The sequence below is a fragment of the Oncorhynchus clarkii genome, chromosome 10 (genome assembly GCF_045791955.1).
Source record: "Oncorhynchus clarkii lewisi isolate Uvic-CL-2024 chromosome 10, UVic_Ocla_1.0, whole genome shotgun sequence".
NCBI classification, from domain to species: Eukaryota; Metazoa; Chordata; class Actinopteri; order Salmoniformes; family Salmonidae; genus Oncorhynchus; species Oncorhynchus clarkii.
This window is the reverse complement of record NC_092156.1, coordinates 70,379,467-70,397,285: the sequence shown is the minus strand read 5'-3', so window position 1 is coordinate 70,397,285 and position 17,819 is coordinate 70,379,467. Positions and strand designations below refer to the sequence as shown.

Here is a 17,819-nt window from a genome sequence, read left to right as displayed (position 1 = left end):
TTGTATGAGATCTTCAGTTTCTTGGCAATATCTCTCAATAGCCTTCATGTTTCAGAAGAAAGTCTTTGTTTCTGGGCATTTTGAGCCTGTAATCGAACCCACAAATGCTGATGCTCCAGATACTCAACTAGTCTAAAGAAGGCCAGTTTTATTGCTTCTTTAATCAAAACAACAGTTTTCAACTGTTTGCAAAAGGGTTTTCTAATGATCAATTAGCCTTAAAATGATATACTTGGATTAGCTAACACGACGTGACATTGGAACACAGCAGTGATGGTTGCTGATAATGGGCGTCTGTACGCCTATGTAGATATTCCCTTAAAAATCATCCATTTCCAGCTACAATAGTCATTTACAACATGTCTACACTGTATTTCTGATCAATTTGATATTATTTTAATGGACAATTGATTTTCTTTTCTTTCAAAAACAAGGATATTTCTAAGTGACCCCAAGCGTTTGAACGGTAGTGTATATCAACCATTATTCCATAAATATAGCCCCTTTCACACACATTTCAAAATAAACTATGACTACCCAGACTATTTGCAATGAACCCCTCTTTATTCTTATTAATACATTCACATACGCTGCTGCTATTCTCTGGTCATTATCTATGCACTTTACACCTAACCTTCATGGACATAGTACTTAAATGACCTTGACAACCTGTACCCCTGCACATTGACTCGGTTACCGGTACCCCTTGTACATTGATTTGCGAAAGTATTCACCCCCTTGGCATTTTTCTTATTTTGTTGTCTTACAACCTGGAATTTAAATAGATTTTGGGGGGGGGTTTGTATCATTCGATTTACACAACATACCTGCCACTTTGAAGATGCAAAATGTTGCAGCAATTACAGCCGCAAGTCTCCTGGGGTATGTCTCTATAAGCTTGGTACATCTAGCCACTGGGATTTTTGCCCATTCTTCAAGGCAAAACTGCTCCAGTGCCTTCAAGTTGGATGGGTTCCGCTGGTGTACAGCAATGTTTAAGTCATACCACAGATTCTCAATTGGATTGAGATCTGGGCTTTGACTAGGCCATTCCAAGACATTTACATGTTTCCTCTTAAACCACTCAGGTGTTGCTTTAGCAGTATGCTAAGAGTCATTGTCCTGTTGGAAGGTGAAACCCCGTCCCAGTCTCAAATCTCTGGAAGACTGAAACCGGTTTCCCTCAAGAATTTCCCCGTATTTAGTGCCATCCATCATTCCTTCAATTCTGACCAGTTTCCCAGTCCCTGGCGATGAAAAACATCCCCACAGCATAATGCTGCCCCCACCATGCTTCACTGTGTTCTCGGGATGGTGTTCTCAGGGTGATGAGAGGTGTTGGGTTTGCGCCAGACATAGCGTTTTCCTTGATGGCCAAAAAGCTCAATTTTAATAACTTCTTTGGAATAGGGGGCAATATTTTCACGTCCGGACGAAAAGCGTGTCCAAAGTAAACTGCCTGCTACTCAGACCCAGAAGCTAAGATATGCATATTATTAGTAGATTTGGATAGAAACCACTCTGAAGTTTCTAAAACTGTTTGAACCATGTCTGTGAGTATAACAGAAATTATTTGGCAGGCAAAACCCAGAGGACAAAGGGTTCAGATCTTTTTTTTGAGGTCACTCTCTTTTCAATGGGTTTTCATTGGGAATCCAGATTTCTAATCGACTTTCCTGCAGTTCCTATCGCTTCCACTGGATATCAACAGTCTTTAGAAATTGGTTGAGGTTTTTCCTTTGAGAAATGAAGAAGTAGCACTGTTCAGAACGAGGCTCGAGTCTAGTGTACGCTTTGTTAGAGGCGAGTGACCTGAAAAGCACACTCCACTTTGCTATCCTCAGATAATAGCATTGTTTGCTTTCGCAGAAAAGCCTTTTTGAAATCTAACATGTTGGCTGGATTCACAACAAGTGTAGCTTTAATTTGGTATCTTGCATGTGTGATTTCATGAAAGTTTGATTTTTATAGTAATTTATTTGAATTTGGAGCTCTGCATTTTCTCTGGCTTTTGGCCAGGTGGGACGCTAGTGTCCCACATATCCCAGAGAGGTTAATCTGACCATATTACATTTTTCCATATGTTTGGACAGTCTCCCACATGCCTTTTGGCGAACACCAAACATGTTTGCTTATTTTTTTCTTTAAGCAATGGCTTTTTTTCTGGCCACTCTTCCGTAAAGCCCAGCTCTGTGGAGTGTATGGCTTAAAGTGGTCCTCAGGAGAGATACTGCAATCTCTGCTGTGGAGCTTTGCAGCTCCTTCAGGGTTATCTTTGGTCTCTTTGATTAATGCCCTCCTTGCTTGGTCTGTGAGTTTTGGTGGGCTTGTGTTTTGCCATATTCCTTCCATTTTTTAATAATGGATTTAAATGGTGCCTCGTGGGATGTTCAACATTTCTGATATTTTTTTATATCCAATCCCTGATCTGTACTTCTCCACAACTTTGTCCCTGACCTGTTGTTTGGAGAGCTCCTTGGTCTTCATGGTGCCGCTTGCTTGGTGGTGCCCCTTGCTTAGTGGTGTTGCAGACTCTGGGGCCTTTCAGAACAGGTGTATATATACTGAGATCATGTGACAGATCATGTGACACTTAAATAAAGTCCACCTGTGTGCAATCTAAGTAATTATGTGACTTCTGAAGGTAATTGGTTGCACCAGATCTTATTTAGGAGCTTCATCACAAAGGGGGTGAATATATATGCACGCACCACTTTTCCATTTTTTGTTTTTTAGAATCACTGGAAGACTGAAACATGTTATTTTTTTCATTTAATTTATGTATGTCCATTAGATGAAATCCGAATAAAAATCTATTTAAATTACAGGTTGTAATGCAACAATATAGGAAAAACGCCAAGGGGGATGAATACTTTTGCAAGGCACTGTATATAGCCTTCTTATTGTTATTATATTGTGTTATAGTTTATTTAGCAAATATTAACTTTAAAAAAAAACCTCTGCTTTGTTGGTTAAGGGCTTGTAAGTAAGCATTTCACGGTACCTGTTGTAATCGGCACGTGACAAATAAAATTAGATTTAAACTAGAAATGACATTCAGCTAGCTGACCTGTAGCTATGTGTCTTGGGCACAGCAGTTATATCCAAAACTAAACCTACACAATGATGTATACTGTATACCAACATACTGACCAGTGGCCTCTCTGAACACCAGATGCTCATAGCCTGAGATCCAGCGGTAACAGGGGAAGCTGGCTGTGTTGCCCTCTGGTGTGGTCACCACTACTTTAGAGCAGAACCAGTCATCGTTGATGTAGGCGAGCAGGGCATACGGCTCTGTGTGCAGCACCACAAACTCCAGAGGGCCCAGGGAGGAGGGACAGGACACACTGTGCTCAATCATCTACAGAGAGATAGATGACATGTTAAAATGATCCCAGCAAACAAACCACGTTCTCTAAACGTCGACTAAGTTGAGACTGCTGGTTTTGATATTTTTCGAATCCCAGAATGGAGATTGTATTTGGCATTCGCAACACCCAGATGGATTGTGGTATAATACAACTTACCGATCCTTGGCTGGCGGTTTTAGGGATGTACATGCGTTCACTTTCTCCCTTTGTGCCGACCAGTTTGACGTAAACACTGTTCAGTGTTCCGGCAAACAGCATTTCTCCAGTAAACACTTTCACTGTGTACTTCACCATGATGATTCTGTAAGACAAATAATTCTACACACAGCAAGACAACATATTAGACATACAGCATTACAACTTAACTAGAACCACCTCAATGGAACCACATAAGACGATCAAGTGCAACCAAATGTTTGCCACAGTAAATATTCGTAGTCTTTTTCAAGATGAAGATGTACCATACAACTTTTTCCACATTTTGTTGTGTTACAGCCTGAATTTAAAAGGGATTAAATTGCGATTGTGTCACTGGCCCATAATGTCAGTGGCATTATGTTTTAGAAATTATTACAAATTAATTCAAATGTAAAATCTGAAATGTCTTGACTCAATATTATATTCAACACCTTTTTGATGATTTAAAAACTAGACATAAATCAAATAAATCCTTCTGTTTTGTTAGAATAGCAACATAGATGTGAGACGAGAGTGTATATGGGTGAAGACCCAGAAAGCAGGAATATGTGGTATGTTCTTTTTTTATTATTTCTCCATTATTTAACCAGGTAGGCCAGTGGAGAACAAGTTCTCATTTACAACGGCGACCTGGCCAAGATAAAGCAAAGCAGTGCGACAAAAACATAGTTACACATAAACAAACGTAGTCAATAACACAATGTTATTGTGTGTTAATAGATTGAAGCGTTTCCTTTTTCTTCCTGTTCCGTGTCACCATCATATTCTATCACTAGCTATTTTATTACTGTGTCATCTCCTCTCTCTTCCATCTTATTTCAATAGCAGCGGTTAGATGCACTTTTTTAAAATCAGAATTGTATGATTCAGATTAGACTCCACGTCTTTTTTGTTGTTGCATGGATGCTGAATACAGTGATCAAATTGGCTGTGTCTCAAATGTAATCTGAATAGAATGGAAATCTTGTTAAGAACCACTTCATTTTAGCCTTGTAATAGGCGGTGTTAAAATATTACCAGCAGTTCTTGATTTAGTTGACACTGAAAAGGACTCGTCTTGATTTATTTCTGTCTGTATCATACTCGAGCTATACTTTTTTGCAATCTAGAGTCCCTAACTGTAACTACTTCATTGATGAATGATTCATTTTGTATGATTGACAAATGTTGCCTTCGTGTCTTGTTCAGGGCATGGATGAAGAGTCCACCAAGGCAGCCATTGAGGAAACTACTGTGGGGGGGTGGGATCTACATTATCGAAGACCATGCCGCGAGTGAGGAACCAGAGGACGCTGGGATTGTCCTTGAAGGCATCAAGGTGCTGCAGGATCTGGGCAACGTAGCATTTGCTGTTCGGCCTGATGTATGCCATGAACCTCAGTTACCCTACTGAGCTCCGCCACACCTTTCAAGTCTTTCAGAAGGTTTGTATGGGACTGAATAGGAACAAACTTTCGAACAAAGCGGTTGCATTTAAAAACAGGCTCTTGCAGTGAGATGTTTTGTTGTGTGTTTCAGACTGTATGTTTGACTTATGTTGAACTTGTTCACAAACACCCACAGAATGTGCATGTACAAAGATGGAGCTATTGTGATTTTGTATAGATGCCCTTAGTTTTCTGCTTATGGAAAAAGTTCAGCTTCACTTTGTAATGACTTTTATTCAAAAGAACTAACATGAACAAAAATGTACACATGCCTACCTCATTCTTTGTCTGTAACTCCTTATGAAAAATAACTACCTCATTTTGTAACAAAATGCATTAGAGAGAGTGCCCAATCATTGTTAGGCAACTTTTTTTTATACAGCCATATAGCCCACAGCACTGTGATTTAGACCTGTGCAATTCATTGAACACTGAATGTCAGTGAATTTACATTTGTCGTTCCAAAGAGCTGAACCGTTACAAAAAAATACAGTATAATTTTAACGCATGCATTTTGCCTTTGTCGCTGATGCAAATGGTCTCTTGCTCCTTGGTTACACATCTTTAGCATGTACTTTATGTTTCCCTATTAATTTGTATGAATACAAACACTAAGGTAGAAAATGGCAGCATTTAATCTTGTGCTTACATTAATAATGATGTAGAACCTTGTCCATAATACAGAGTAATGTCATCAATAAAATAATGTTGGTTATTAAGTAGTGATCAGGTTTAGGGAACATGATCAAATCCATTTGAAGCTACACATTTAATTCAAATAGAATTAGCTTTACCAAATCATGTTAAATTGATTTTATTAAATTACAATGCATTTATGCAAATTATTATATTTGCTTCACAAAAAGAACATTTTGTGTTTAACATGTTTCATTCATGTGGAACCGATGTACACATTTGAATTAAGTAATGTCAAAGCACAATTATATATATTTTTTTCAGTGTACCAAGATGCAGGTATCCTTCCTAACTCAGTTGCTGGAGAGGAAGGAAACCACTCAGGGATTTCACCATGGGGACAATGGTGACTTTAAAACTGTTACCGTTCATCAAAGGCTGAGGATGGAGGAACAACAACATTGTAGTTACTCCACAATACTAACCTAATTGACAGAGTGAAAATAAGGAAGCCTGTACAGAATAAATATTCCAAAACATGCATCCTGTTATCCAACTAGGCACTACAGTAATATTGCAATATTCACTTTCACTTATTCACTTTTTCAGTATTATGTTTGGGGCAAATCCAAGACAACACATTACTCTTCATATTTTCACTTTATCAATGGTCTTGACTAGCCTATTTGATTACATTGGGCAGAACAAAAATAAAACAGCCTTCATTGAGAGGAGGGGAGGCAACGTTTGGTTTTTAATTAAATAAAACGATAATGTGGAAAAAGCATTAGTCTTTGATGTTTCTTAAAATTAAGTATACAGGCACCAAAAGCTCATCTCGTTCCATACACATATGGGCAATGTGCTTCACGGCTGTATAACCTGCGTTTCCGCTGCCATAATTCATGCCATGACCAACTGCGTTACCACTAAAAGCAGCTTTTTTTGGTCTTAAATATCCCTACCAGCTCTGCCTGAAATTAGCACTGAATCATATTTAAGGACACACATCAAATATGTCCACCCCTCCCATCTGAGCCCTGATGTTAGACAGGTAAATTGCTAGCTAGCCAACTTAAATGCTTGCTAGCTAGCCAACTTTGGCTAACACAGTCACGTCAAACAGTGCAGCCAGAATAACAACAAAGTAGCTTCATATGCATTTGTTCAAGCTGTTTTCTAGTGATTTATTTGTTATACATCCATAACAATCAGCTAGTGATGTGCCATTTCGCATGGCATAGAACATTTGCTCTTTCGCCTGGCCACTGCTCTTAAGAGGTTGCTAACTACACAGCTAACACGATCACTTCAAACTGAAGCTGGAAGGACAGCAGACTAGCTGCATTTAGTGTTTTTCTATTGATTTCTTTGTATATATGCATAAAAATCATGCCGATTCATGATTTAGACTGGCTGTCTGTCTTGTCCCGACATTCATTACCATAGGACAACTGGAGATCGATATTTGCAACAGTGAAATTCAGAGAGACAGACAGCAAGGTTACTACAAATCTCCGCTGTTGAAAACCAAAATGTTGGTCTAAAAGAAATAGGACATAATGTCTAGATGCTTTTTACAGTGTAGATCTAGTATATACATTGCCTGGCTGAGCTGATGAGACAGTGGATTGCGCAGTCAGATGGAACAGTGTAAATTTCAACATCAGATTTAGCCGGTGACTTGTGGAATAGACACCAGCTGGAACGCAGTTTTAACAAATGAGCATCCAGGATTAGACCCACACGTTGTATAAAATAAATGGTATATTCAATTGAGAGACTGATGACCATTCATTTTGTTTAGCTATTGTGTCAGAATAAGGCCAAACAATTATCCAAAATAATTGTTATCTTAGTATTTTTGGTTTTCTAAAGCCATATGGATGACAATCAGTACAGTATACTTTATACAAAGATCCACAAATATTAGGTACATGTTTGAAATTAGAGTCAACACTTATTGCAATATAAAGTTTAAAGTTTAAAAGTCATATGTACGGAATACGCATGGTATACACGTCCAACAAAATGCTTACTTGCAGGTTCCTTTTGACAATGTGAAACATTATATTCAACAGCAAAGTCAAATGAGAAAAGGCCATGGAATCCATCTATTACATGTCAAATAATAAAGAACGTTATGAATATGAGCTTTCTTACCCCGATAAGATGCAGTAATTCAGCAATGAGAAATCGTTCCTCTGTACTCAGTACCTCAGACGTTATGGCTCTTTTATATAGTTTGTTATCTCGTATAGACAATAAAAAGTGTTCATTGACACACCTTTCTGATTCAGTGGAAAAAGGAACATTTATTTGCTTATGACAAATGGACCTTCTCTGGAACTAGAACAAATTGCTTCTGCAATGTATTTAGACCCTCCCGAGAAACAAAATGTTGCCACTTTGTATGAATCTTGTCAACCAAGCCCCTTGGTGTGAATTGTATTTGCTCAAGCTTAGAAATCAGAAAATGTTCATTGGTCACATACACATATTTAGCGGATGTTATTTCAGGTGTAGAAACATGCTTGTGTTCCTAGCTCCAACAGTGCAGTAGTAACTAACAATTCACCACAATACACACAAATCTAAAAGTAAAAAAATGCAATTAAGAAATATATAAATATAAGGATGAGCAATGTCGGAGTGGCATAGACTAAAATACAATAGAATACAGTATATACATATGAAATGAATAAAGCAGAATGCTTATTAAAGTGACTTCTGTTCCATTATTAAAGTGACCAGTAATTCCATGTCTATGTACATAGGGAAGCAACCTCTAAGGTGCAGAGTTGAGTAACCGGGTGGTAGATGGCTGGGGATGGATGTTTAACAGTCTGATGGCCTTGAGATAGAAGCGGTTTTTCAGTCTCTCGCTCCCAGCTTTGATGCACCTGTACTGACCTTGCCTTCTCGATGATAACGAACACGGCCTGTTCACCCCGTTATCATCGAGAAGACAAGGTCAGTACAGGTGCATCAAAGCTGGGAGCGAGAGACTGAAAAACCGCTTCTATCTCAAGGCCATCAGACTGTTAAACATCCATCCCCAGCCATCTACCACCCGGTGACTCAACTCTGCACCTTAGAGGTTGCTTCCCTATGTACATAGACAAGGATGCTTCTGATGATCTTTTTGGCCTTTTTGTGACATTGGGTGATGTAGGTGTCATGGTGGGCAGGCAATGTGCCCCCAGTGATGCGTTGGGCAGAACACACCACCCTCTGAAGAGCCCTGCGGTTGTGGTCAGTGCAGTTGCTGTACCAGGCAGTGACACAGCCCAACAGGATGCTTTCAATTGTGCAACTGTAAAAGTTGGTGAGGGTCTTTGGTGACAAGCCGAAACATGAGGTCGTTGCGCCTTCTTCACCACACTGTCTGTGTGGGTTGCCAATTTCAGATTGTCATTGATGCGTACTTTGAGGAACTTTTCACCTTTTACACTGCGGTCCCATCGATGTGGATAGGGACTTACTCCCTCTGCTGTCCATGATAAGCTCCTTGTTTTTGTTGACGTTGAGGGAGAGTGTATTTTCCTGGCACCACTCTGCCAGGGCCCCCACATCCTTCCTGTAGGCTCGTCATTGTTGGTAATCAGGCTTACTACCGTTGTCGTCTGCAAATTTCATGATTGAGTTGGAGGCGTGAGTGGCCATGCAGTCATGGGTGAACAGGGAGTACAGGAGGAGGCTGAGCATGCACCCTGTGGGGCCACTTTGTTGAGGATCAACATAGTGGAGGTTTTGTTTCCAACGTTCAACACCTGGGGGCAGCTTGTCAGGAAGTCCAGGACCCAGTTGCACAGGGCGGTGCAGTTTTTTATTTCACCTTTATTTAACCAGGTAGGCAAGTTGAGAACAAGTTCTCATTTACAATTGCGACCTGGCCAAGATAAAGCAAAGCAGTTCGACAGATACAACGACACAGAGTTACACATGGAGTAAAACAAACATACAGTCAATAATACAGTATAAACAAGTCTATATACGATGTGAGCAAATGAGGTGAGAAGGGAGGTAAAGGCAAAAAAAGGCCATGGTGGCAAAGTAAATACAATATAGCAAGTAAAACACTGGAATGGTAGATTTGCAATGGAAGAATGTGCAAAGTAGAAATAAAAATAATGGGGTGCAAAGGAGCAAAATAAATAAATAAATTAAATACAGTAGGGAAAGAGGTAGTTGTTTGGGCTAAATTATAGGTGGGCTATGTACAGGTGCAGTAATCTGTGAGCTGCTCTGACAGTTGGTGCTTAAAGCTAGTGAGGGAGATAAGTGTTTCCAGTTTCAGAGATTTTTGTAGTTCGTTCCAGTCATTGGCAGCAGAGAACTGGAAGGAGAGGCGGCCAAAGAAAGAATTGGTTTTGGGGGTGACTAGAGATATACCTGCTGGAGTGTGTGCTACAGGTGGGAGATGCTATGGTGACCAGCGAGCTGAGATAAGGGGGGACTTTACCTAGCAGGGTCTTGTAGATGACATGGAGCCAATGGGTTTGGCGACGAGTATGAAGCGAGGGCCAGCCAACAAGAGCGTACAGGTCGCAATGGTGGGTAGAATATGGGGCTTTGGTGACAAAACGGATTGCACTGTGATAGACTGCATCCAATTTGTTGAGTAGGGTATTGGAGGCTATTTTGTAAATGACATCGCCAAAGTCGAGGATTAGCAGGATGGTCAGTTTTACAAGGGTATGTTTGGCAGCATGAGTGAAGGATGCTTTGTTGCGAAATAGGAAGCCTATTCTATCCAATACTAATATGCATATATTAGCAACTGCGACTGAGGAGCTGGCCGTTTACTCTGGGAACCCTTTCATCCAAGCTACTCAATACTGCCCCTGCAGCCATAAGAAGTTAAGCAAACTAACAAAACAAACGTGCCACTATAAACACAAATGCTGACATGCAACTACACATAGACAATAACCCACAAAACCAAAATGGAAAATGCAAACCTAAATAGGATCCCCAATCAGAGACAACGATGAACAGCTGCCTCTGATTGGGAACCAATTCAGGCCACCATAGACCTACATTTACCTAGACAAACCAAAACCCCATAGATGTACAAAAAACCCTAGCCAAGACAAAAACACACATACCACCCTCGTCACAAAACAAAATAATAAAGAAAACAAAGATAACTAAGGTCAGGGCGTGACAGCCATCTGTAAATATGAATAAAACATTTTAATTCCAAGCCTAGTTGGTCTAGCCAAAAAGTCAGCAACCTTCCCGCTAGCCATGATTGGCTGAGATAATGAGTGGGCTGGACATGCCGAGAGATCAAGTTTTGAAATCAGTGGAATTAGAGTATGATAGCTAAGGAGATGGAGAAAACACCTGTCTCCGGATTACATCTTCAAACTAAGGGCAACCATGGCATCGGTTACAAAGAGGGAGAAGATAGCTAGACTAACTACATTTTCTGATATTACACGTTTCTAATGTTGTCAGAAAGTCGTTTTCAGTTCAAATACTGTTAGCTGGCTGGCTCCCTAGCCTCGTGTGTGATCTGTGTAATAATATTATTCGTATCTCAGAGTCATTTGCTTTGCTAGTTATAGCCTAATATCAGCTAGCTAATATTTAACCTGGTTGGTTAGCTACCTGCAGATTTATGCAGGGTAGTAACGGAATGAGTTGGGAGTATGGTTTATTGTTAAGCTAACATGTCTTAACAAAATACTCTACTTTGCAAGTAACCATTTCAATAGATAGTTCATGATGTCACTGCGACAACTGTTGATAGACGTAGCTGGTAAATTCGCTCTGGCTATCTACTCCGACTTCAGAGCACTCTCGTCTGAGTGTGCAAAAGCGCAGAATAACTGATGAATTTACAAACGCTCAAGAGCCATTGAATGTGTAAGTGCAGTGTAAGTAAACGTTGGTAAAAAAGCGTAATTAAATTGTTGCCAGCAAAGTAGCAAGCAAGCTAGCCAACATTAGCCAGTTAGCTTGGGTGCTTGACTGCTGTTAGGACAGAATGCTCGGATCAACCCTACTCCTCGGTCAGAGCGTCCAGTGTGTGCTTTGAATGGTCCTGAGATCTAAACTCTATGAATTTATAAATGGACAAACTGACAATGCAATGAGTTTACGGGCTGAATGGGCGTATACAAAGAAGAGCTCTCCAGTGGGTGTACCAAAACATTCAAAGGCCATTTTCTCAAAAGTGAGTTTACAAGTTGATCAACTTTCAAAGCAGAATTACTTTTCCATTGATCCTCAAATGTAGTGTATGATATACCTGTAGTAAAGGCCCATGGAGTTGGTGGAATAATCCTTTAATTCATTGCCACTTACTCAGCTGGGCCAGGGGCGTTTTAATTAGGTCAAGTGGAAATGTCCTGACAGATCTCAACTCCATAAAAGGAGGAAATTGCCATCGCCTGATCTCGCTGCTTTCTCATCCTTAACTCCGTCTGATCCAGAAGTTCTGTGCGTCCATGAATCCACGTAAGTCCACCGACTCTGTTACCTTTCATCTGAACTATCTGAGGTGATCGGGGAGGTGGGCCATCAGTTATTGCTTATCGTTATTACCGTGGAGCGTGGCTTGTAGAGCACTCTTCAAACATATTGGGTAATGTGAATTGTCAATGATCATGGCCCTACGGATCCTCATAGGCCAATTATGCAATCGATATGGTTAATATGTAATGAAATTAATTATATGTACACATGAAGACAATTGAAAGGGTGAAATGAGAAACGTCATTGTTTGCGAACTGATCGACTTTAATACCAAACTAATGGGGATTATAGATTGAATAAACATTCACTGTTTGTATTCTTTCATGATTTATGATAAATGGTTGAGCCTAAATGACTCACGGATGATTACTATTGACTTAATGAACTGGATTGTTGACTTCCCTAATTATGTTAATCATGACTGATTGTTATATGATCTTTGGGATGAGGAATTTGATCAGATACATGTTATTTGTTTCCTTTGTGATGCAGCACAGACTACTCAGTAAAGGAATTCCTGCCTCAGTCTCATCCATCCCTCTGTCACCTGACACGTGACCACCTGTTCACCTTCACTGTTAGTCATCCTACCTGTCCAGCTACCCACACAGATTCCACTAATCTTTCGATACCCTTTTCTAGCTCCGAGTCTACTTTTATCCAATGTGACAAACACAATTTCAAATTCTGCTACATATGAACGAATCGAGCCGTTTGGTCACATATGTGATTTCCAGTTTGGACAAAGTCCAGTGTAGTTCCTTGAGGGCTGTCGTGGTATCGGCTTGAGGGGGAATATACACAGCTGTGACTATAACCAAGGAGATGTATCTTGAGAGTAGTTCATCACACCACTTTCGTGACATTGGCCTGAGGGGGAGGTTTATGACCCCCATAAATACCTTTCCCCTTTTTCCTCTCTACTCTACCGATGTGACTATTGAAAATCCCATTGTTAACATCAAAAGATGGGAAACGGAACAATATTTTGGTAATCCAACCAGTTGAAAATATGCGTTGGTACTTAATGAATATGATCTCAGATCAGTTGTTGTCTGAGACATTATTACTAATGACAGGATGACATAAACTGTATCTTGGAAAATCGACACATTCTAGTTATCAGATTCACATGGAATTGTTGTGCAATTTAAATGTTCAAATATGAAACTATTTGTGAAAAGATTAAATGTAATTTTAGCTTCTTAATGAGAGAACAGTTTGTCATAGAGTAAACTCTGCCAACTCAGTGGCCCCGCCCATGTGAACAGACAGTGGTTGTAAACTGTGAAACACGGCCCTTTACAAGCCCCTTTACAAAATTGTAACTTTCTGTTCCAAGGACGTGAGGACTTACCATCCCCACGTTGAAAGGACAAAGACCACCGACAGAACTAAGCCAACCTCAGCAAGAACCTAACAAACTTGGCATTAAATTTCAATGGGAAGGTGATGACCTATAAGCCGGAAGGACGAATTTCAACTATACCAGCCAGAATATAACATGAGCTTAAAGTATGGCAAATTTGTATAAACTTCGAACTCTTAATCACTAAAGAAGTGATCCCTCCGAGCCGTCGCGTTAGCGCAGCAACTGTAGATGTGGGCTAGGAGAGGACGGACAGAGTATCTCTTCTACCACACAACGACGGTACTACCAAGTGTCCATTCTACCACCAGACATTCTTCAAAGGACAACCCTGCCTCCTATCTACAACCAACCGATCAAAGTGCAGCTCAGAGTAAATATTTATTGCATTTTCCTTTTCCAAATGGGGGGTTATTTAGAATGCATAAGATACTGTATTTATGATAGAGTAGCTGCCTACGGCCCGATTAGAGACATAGCTTCTCCCTTTGTTGCTCAGTGTTCCCGCTCTTTCATTCAAAACCCCACCCCCTTTCTTTGTGTAACCAGCTGTCATATTTGTTCTGGCCGCTAGGGACGTTTTCCTTCATGACATCATTTGTAGTCAATGTATGATACATTCTGTGTATATGTAATTCTCACAAGTAATCAACTGGCAGTATCATTAAATAGTACCCGCAAAACACCCGTATCAATGTTAACAGTGAAGAGGCGACTCCGGGATGCTGGCCTTCTTTGCAGACAGAAAGAAAAAGCCATATCTCAGATTGGCCAATAAAAGTACAAGATTACGAAGGGCAAAAGAACACAGACAAATGGACAGAGGAACTCTGCCTAGAAGACCAGCATCCCAGAGTCGCCTCTTCACTGTTAACATTGATACGGGTGTTTTGCGGGTACTATTTAATGATACTGCCAGTTGAGTAGTTCAAACACCTCTCCTGTGAAGTCGTGACTTGCCACATACGCTGAGTTTCCTGTATCGGGTCACAAATGATCTGACATGATTGTTTTTTAAGTCCCTCCTGGCCTTTTCCCACATTCTTGGTGTTTCATTATCCACTTTTGGATGTTGGAGTTTTGGCTGGAAGAATCTTGTTGTAACAAAAGGGTTCTTTCCCTTCAATACCGCATGGCAAGGGAGAGGAAGTTCCTGCAATGTATTTACGACCTTCATAAAACTGTTAAACTCCCCCAGGAGAGGGGGGTCTTGAAACCTTTGATTAGCCGGTATCCAGGAGGGCAAGTCATGACACGGATTATGAAACCTGTTTTCCCACTCGACTACATCAATCCAATACTAAGCATTGGATTCAATACCAATGTTTTTTTAAAGTTGGTGTTTACCAAATGCCTCTCTTTTGTCTGGCTCCCTCTGGCCTCAAGGGAAAAATTTACTGGAAACTGATCTTGCTTTGGATAGGCAAGATCTCAAAGAGATGCTCTACGTACTGTAGGTGAGTGTGGAGACGGGTCATTTTGAAATGCTTGTAGTTTCTTCTAGTAGTTTTCATACTACTTAATGGGACCCATGTCATCCAAAAACGAAAATCAAGTTTTCCAAAAAGCCCCTGGAAGCACCTGGATGATCATCAGGACTCTTGGAAGAATGTTCTATGGACATATGAGTCAAACTTTTTTGACAACATAGTCCCATTATGCCTGGGGAACACCAAACACTGCATTCCACAGTAAGAACCTCATACCAACAGTCAAGCAAGTTGGTGGTAGTCTGATGGTTTGGGGATGCTTTGCTGCCTTAGGACCTGGAAGACTTGCCTGACTAGAAGGAACAATGAATTCTGCTCTGTATCAGATAATTTTACAGTAGAATGTCAGGCTATCCGTCTGTGAGATAAAGCTGAAGAGCAGCTGGGTAATGCAGCAAGACAATGATCCAAAACACACAATCAGGTCTACATGAAATACCTAAAAAGCAACAAATAATTTAAAGTTTTGGAATGGCCTAGTCGAAGTCCAGACCTAATCCCAATTCAGATGTTGTGGCAGGACTTGAAACGAGCAGTTTATGCTTGAAATCCCACAAATGTTGCTGAGCAGTTCTGCATGGAAGTATGTGCCAAAATTCCTCTAAAGCAACGAGAAAGACTGATCGACAACTACAGAAAGTGTTTGGTTGGAGTCATTGTAGCTAAAAGGTGGCACAACCAGTTATTAAGTATAAGGGGGCAATTACCTTTTCACATACATACTTTTTTATGAAATAAAACATAAGTATGCAATTGTTGTGTTATTTGTTCACTCAGGTTCCCTTTATCTAATATTAGGTTTTGGTTGAAGATATAACGTTCAGTATCAAAAATATGCTAAAATTGAGAAAATCAGAAAGGGAGCAAAAACTTTTCCCTGGCACTGCACATACATACACAAAACATACAACATACATAAAATATACATACATACATACACAACTTTGTTTATGAAAATGTGTAATTTTTGTGATATTTGTTCACTCAGGTTCCCTTTATCTAATATTAGGTTTTGGATGAAGATCTGATAACATTCAGCATCAAAAATGTGCAAAAGTTGAGAAAATTAGGGCAAATAGTTTTTCACGGCACTTTAGAATGTTCCCAGGACTAACGGGAAACTGGGCATTCAAACATCAGGGGAACATTAGAAAAATGTCCTCTCTCCCTATACTTGCTAGCTGGCTAAGCCCCTATTTACACCCTGAATAAACATGCAATGTGATAGGAGCATGTGGTGCATGGCTCATGGCCACATTGGACCAAATCGAGGACATCATCATTAGCTAAATGTTTCACAACGGAAAACGAAGAACACGCATTTCTTACTGGACAAATTCCGTTTGGTTCGTATACGACCCTGGTGTTGTCTAGAAACATAAAGGACGCATTATGATCTGAAGAAAAATATTTTAATACCAAATGTAGACACTTAAATGTGATCTAATTGTGATTCAACTGTCTTGGTCTTATAACAGTTGTTAATATTGTCACATGTGTACAGTAAACTGGGCCAACAGTTTTTTTTTTTTTTTTTTTTTTTTTTTTTTACACTACAACAACAGGACATGATAGGTGATATGGTGTGATGAAATCATCTGGGAGGCACATTGGCACAAGGTAGATGAGTTCCAGAAAACAGGTGAAATCAGATAGAAAAAGAATGGGAGTGGATAAGGAAAGAAGGGGAGATCTGGTTCTCAATATGACTAAAAGAGAGGGACTGGCAACTGACTAGTTCACATTTCAGTTGTGTCAAACTTCTACTAAACCAGTTAGCTATTTGACCAAGAAGGAGAGTAATGGAGTGCTGCATCAGATGACCTGGCCTCCATGATCAACCGACCTCAACCTGATTGAGAAGGTTTGGGATGAGTTGGACCGCAGAGTGAAGGAAAAGTTGCCAACAAGTGCTCAGCATATGTGGGAACTAATTCAAGACTGTTGTAAAAGCATTCCAGTTGATGCTGGTTGAGAGAATGCCAAGAGTGTGCAAAGCTGTCATCAAGGCAAATGGTGGCTACTTTGAAGAATCTGAAATATAAAATATATTTTGATTTGCTTAACACTTTTGGTTTCTACATGATTCCATGTGTTTTTTTGTAGCTTTGATATCTTCACTATTATTCTACAATGTAGAAAATAGTAAACATAAAGAAAAACTGCAATGAGTAGGTGTGTCAACTATTGACTGTTACTGTAGGTTTGGGAGGGTCAAGTATTGGTATGGAACTCTTCTGAGGAATACAATCATTACACAAACATGGGAGTGTCAGGTCTAGGCATGAAACTCTGAGGAATACAATCATTACACAAACATGTCTTTCTGAGGAATTCTGCCTATGTGCATTGTTCCCACCTCTAGGGAGTAGAAGTGTTGTGATCACATCCTGTAGGTCTGGTGATCTGATTGGAAGTTAACTATTGGTCAACAACTCATAGTTTGAATACCAGCAGAACAAATGGTTTTAAAAGGTTCTCATGTCTCTTTTTGATGCTGTCCTGAGGTTTTCCATCTCTAAATGATAATTCATTTAAAAGTTTGCTTTTGCGTTGTATAATGGAATTAATTCATTTTACAATGTTATTAAATGCCTTTGATTTAACTTTCAGACCAATGTTTTATAGTCAACTATAACTCATAGCCTAAAACTTTATTGCACAATGCTAATTAACTTATGGAATGTACTAGACTTTGTTATTATACAAATGACATTGGTCTGACTATGGCTCCTGGTGAGGAATATATTATTAACAGTTAGTTATTAATAGTTAATAGTTATTAACAAACTATTGCTTCCTTGATAAGATGGTGAGGGACATGCTGGCTTCACAA

The 17,819-nt window shown here is 39.8% G+C and overlaps 1 protein-coding gene across 1 annotated transcript in view; it reads right to left on the bottom strand.

Annotated features, from left to right (window-relative positions):
* Window positions 1–17,819, bottom strand: part of LOC139419113 (hydroperoxide isomerase ALOXE3-like) — a 51,978-nt gene that overhangs the window by 19,770 nt on the left and 14,389 nt on the right. Inside the window, exons 2-3 of the mRNA XM_071169047.1 lie at window positions 3,531–3,692; window positions 3,154–3,364 (exon numbers count right to left, since the gene is read on the bottom strand). Of these exons, the coding sequence (XP_071025148.1) occupies window positions 3,154–3,364; window positions 3,531–3,668 (349 nt within the window). The 5' untranslated portion in view covers window positions 3,669–3,692. The remainder of the gene's footprint in view (window positions 1–3,153; window positions 3,365–3,530; window positions 3,693–17,819) is intronic.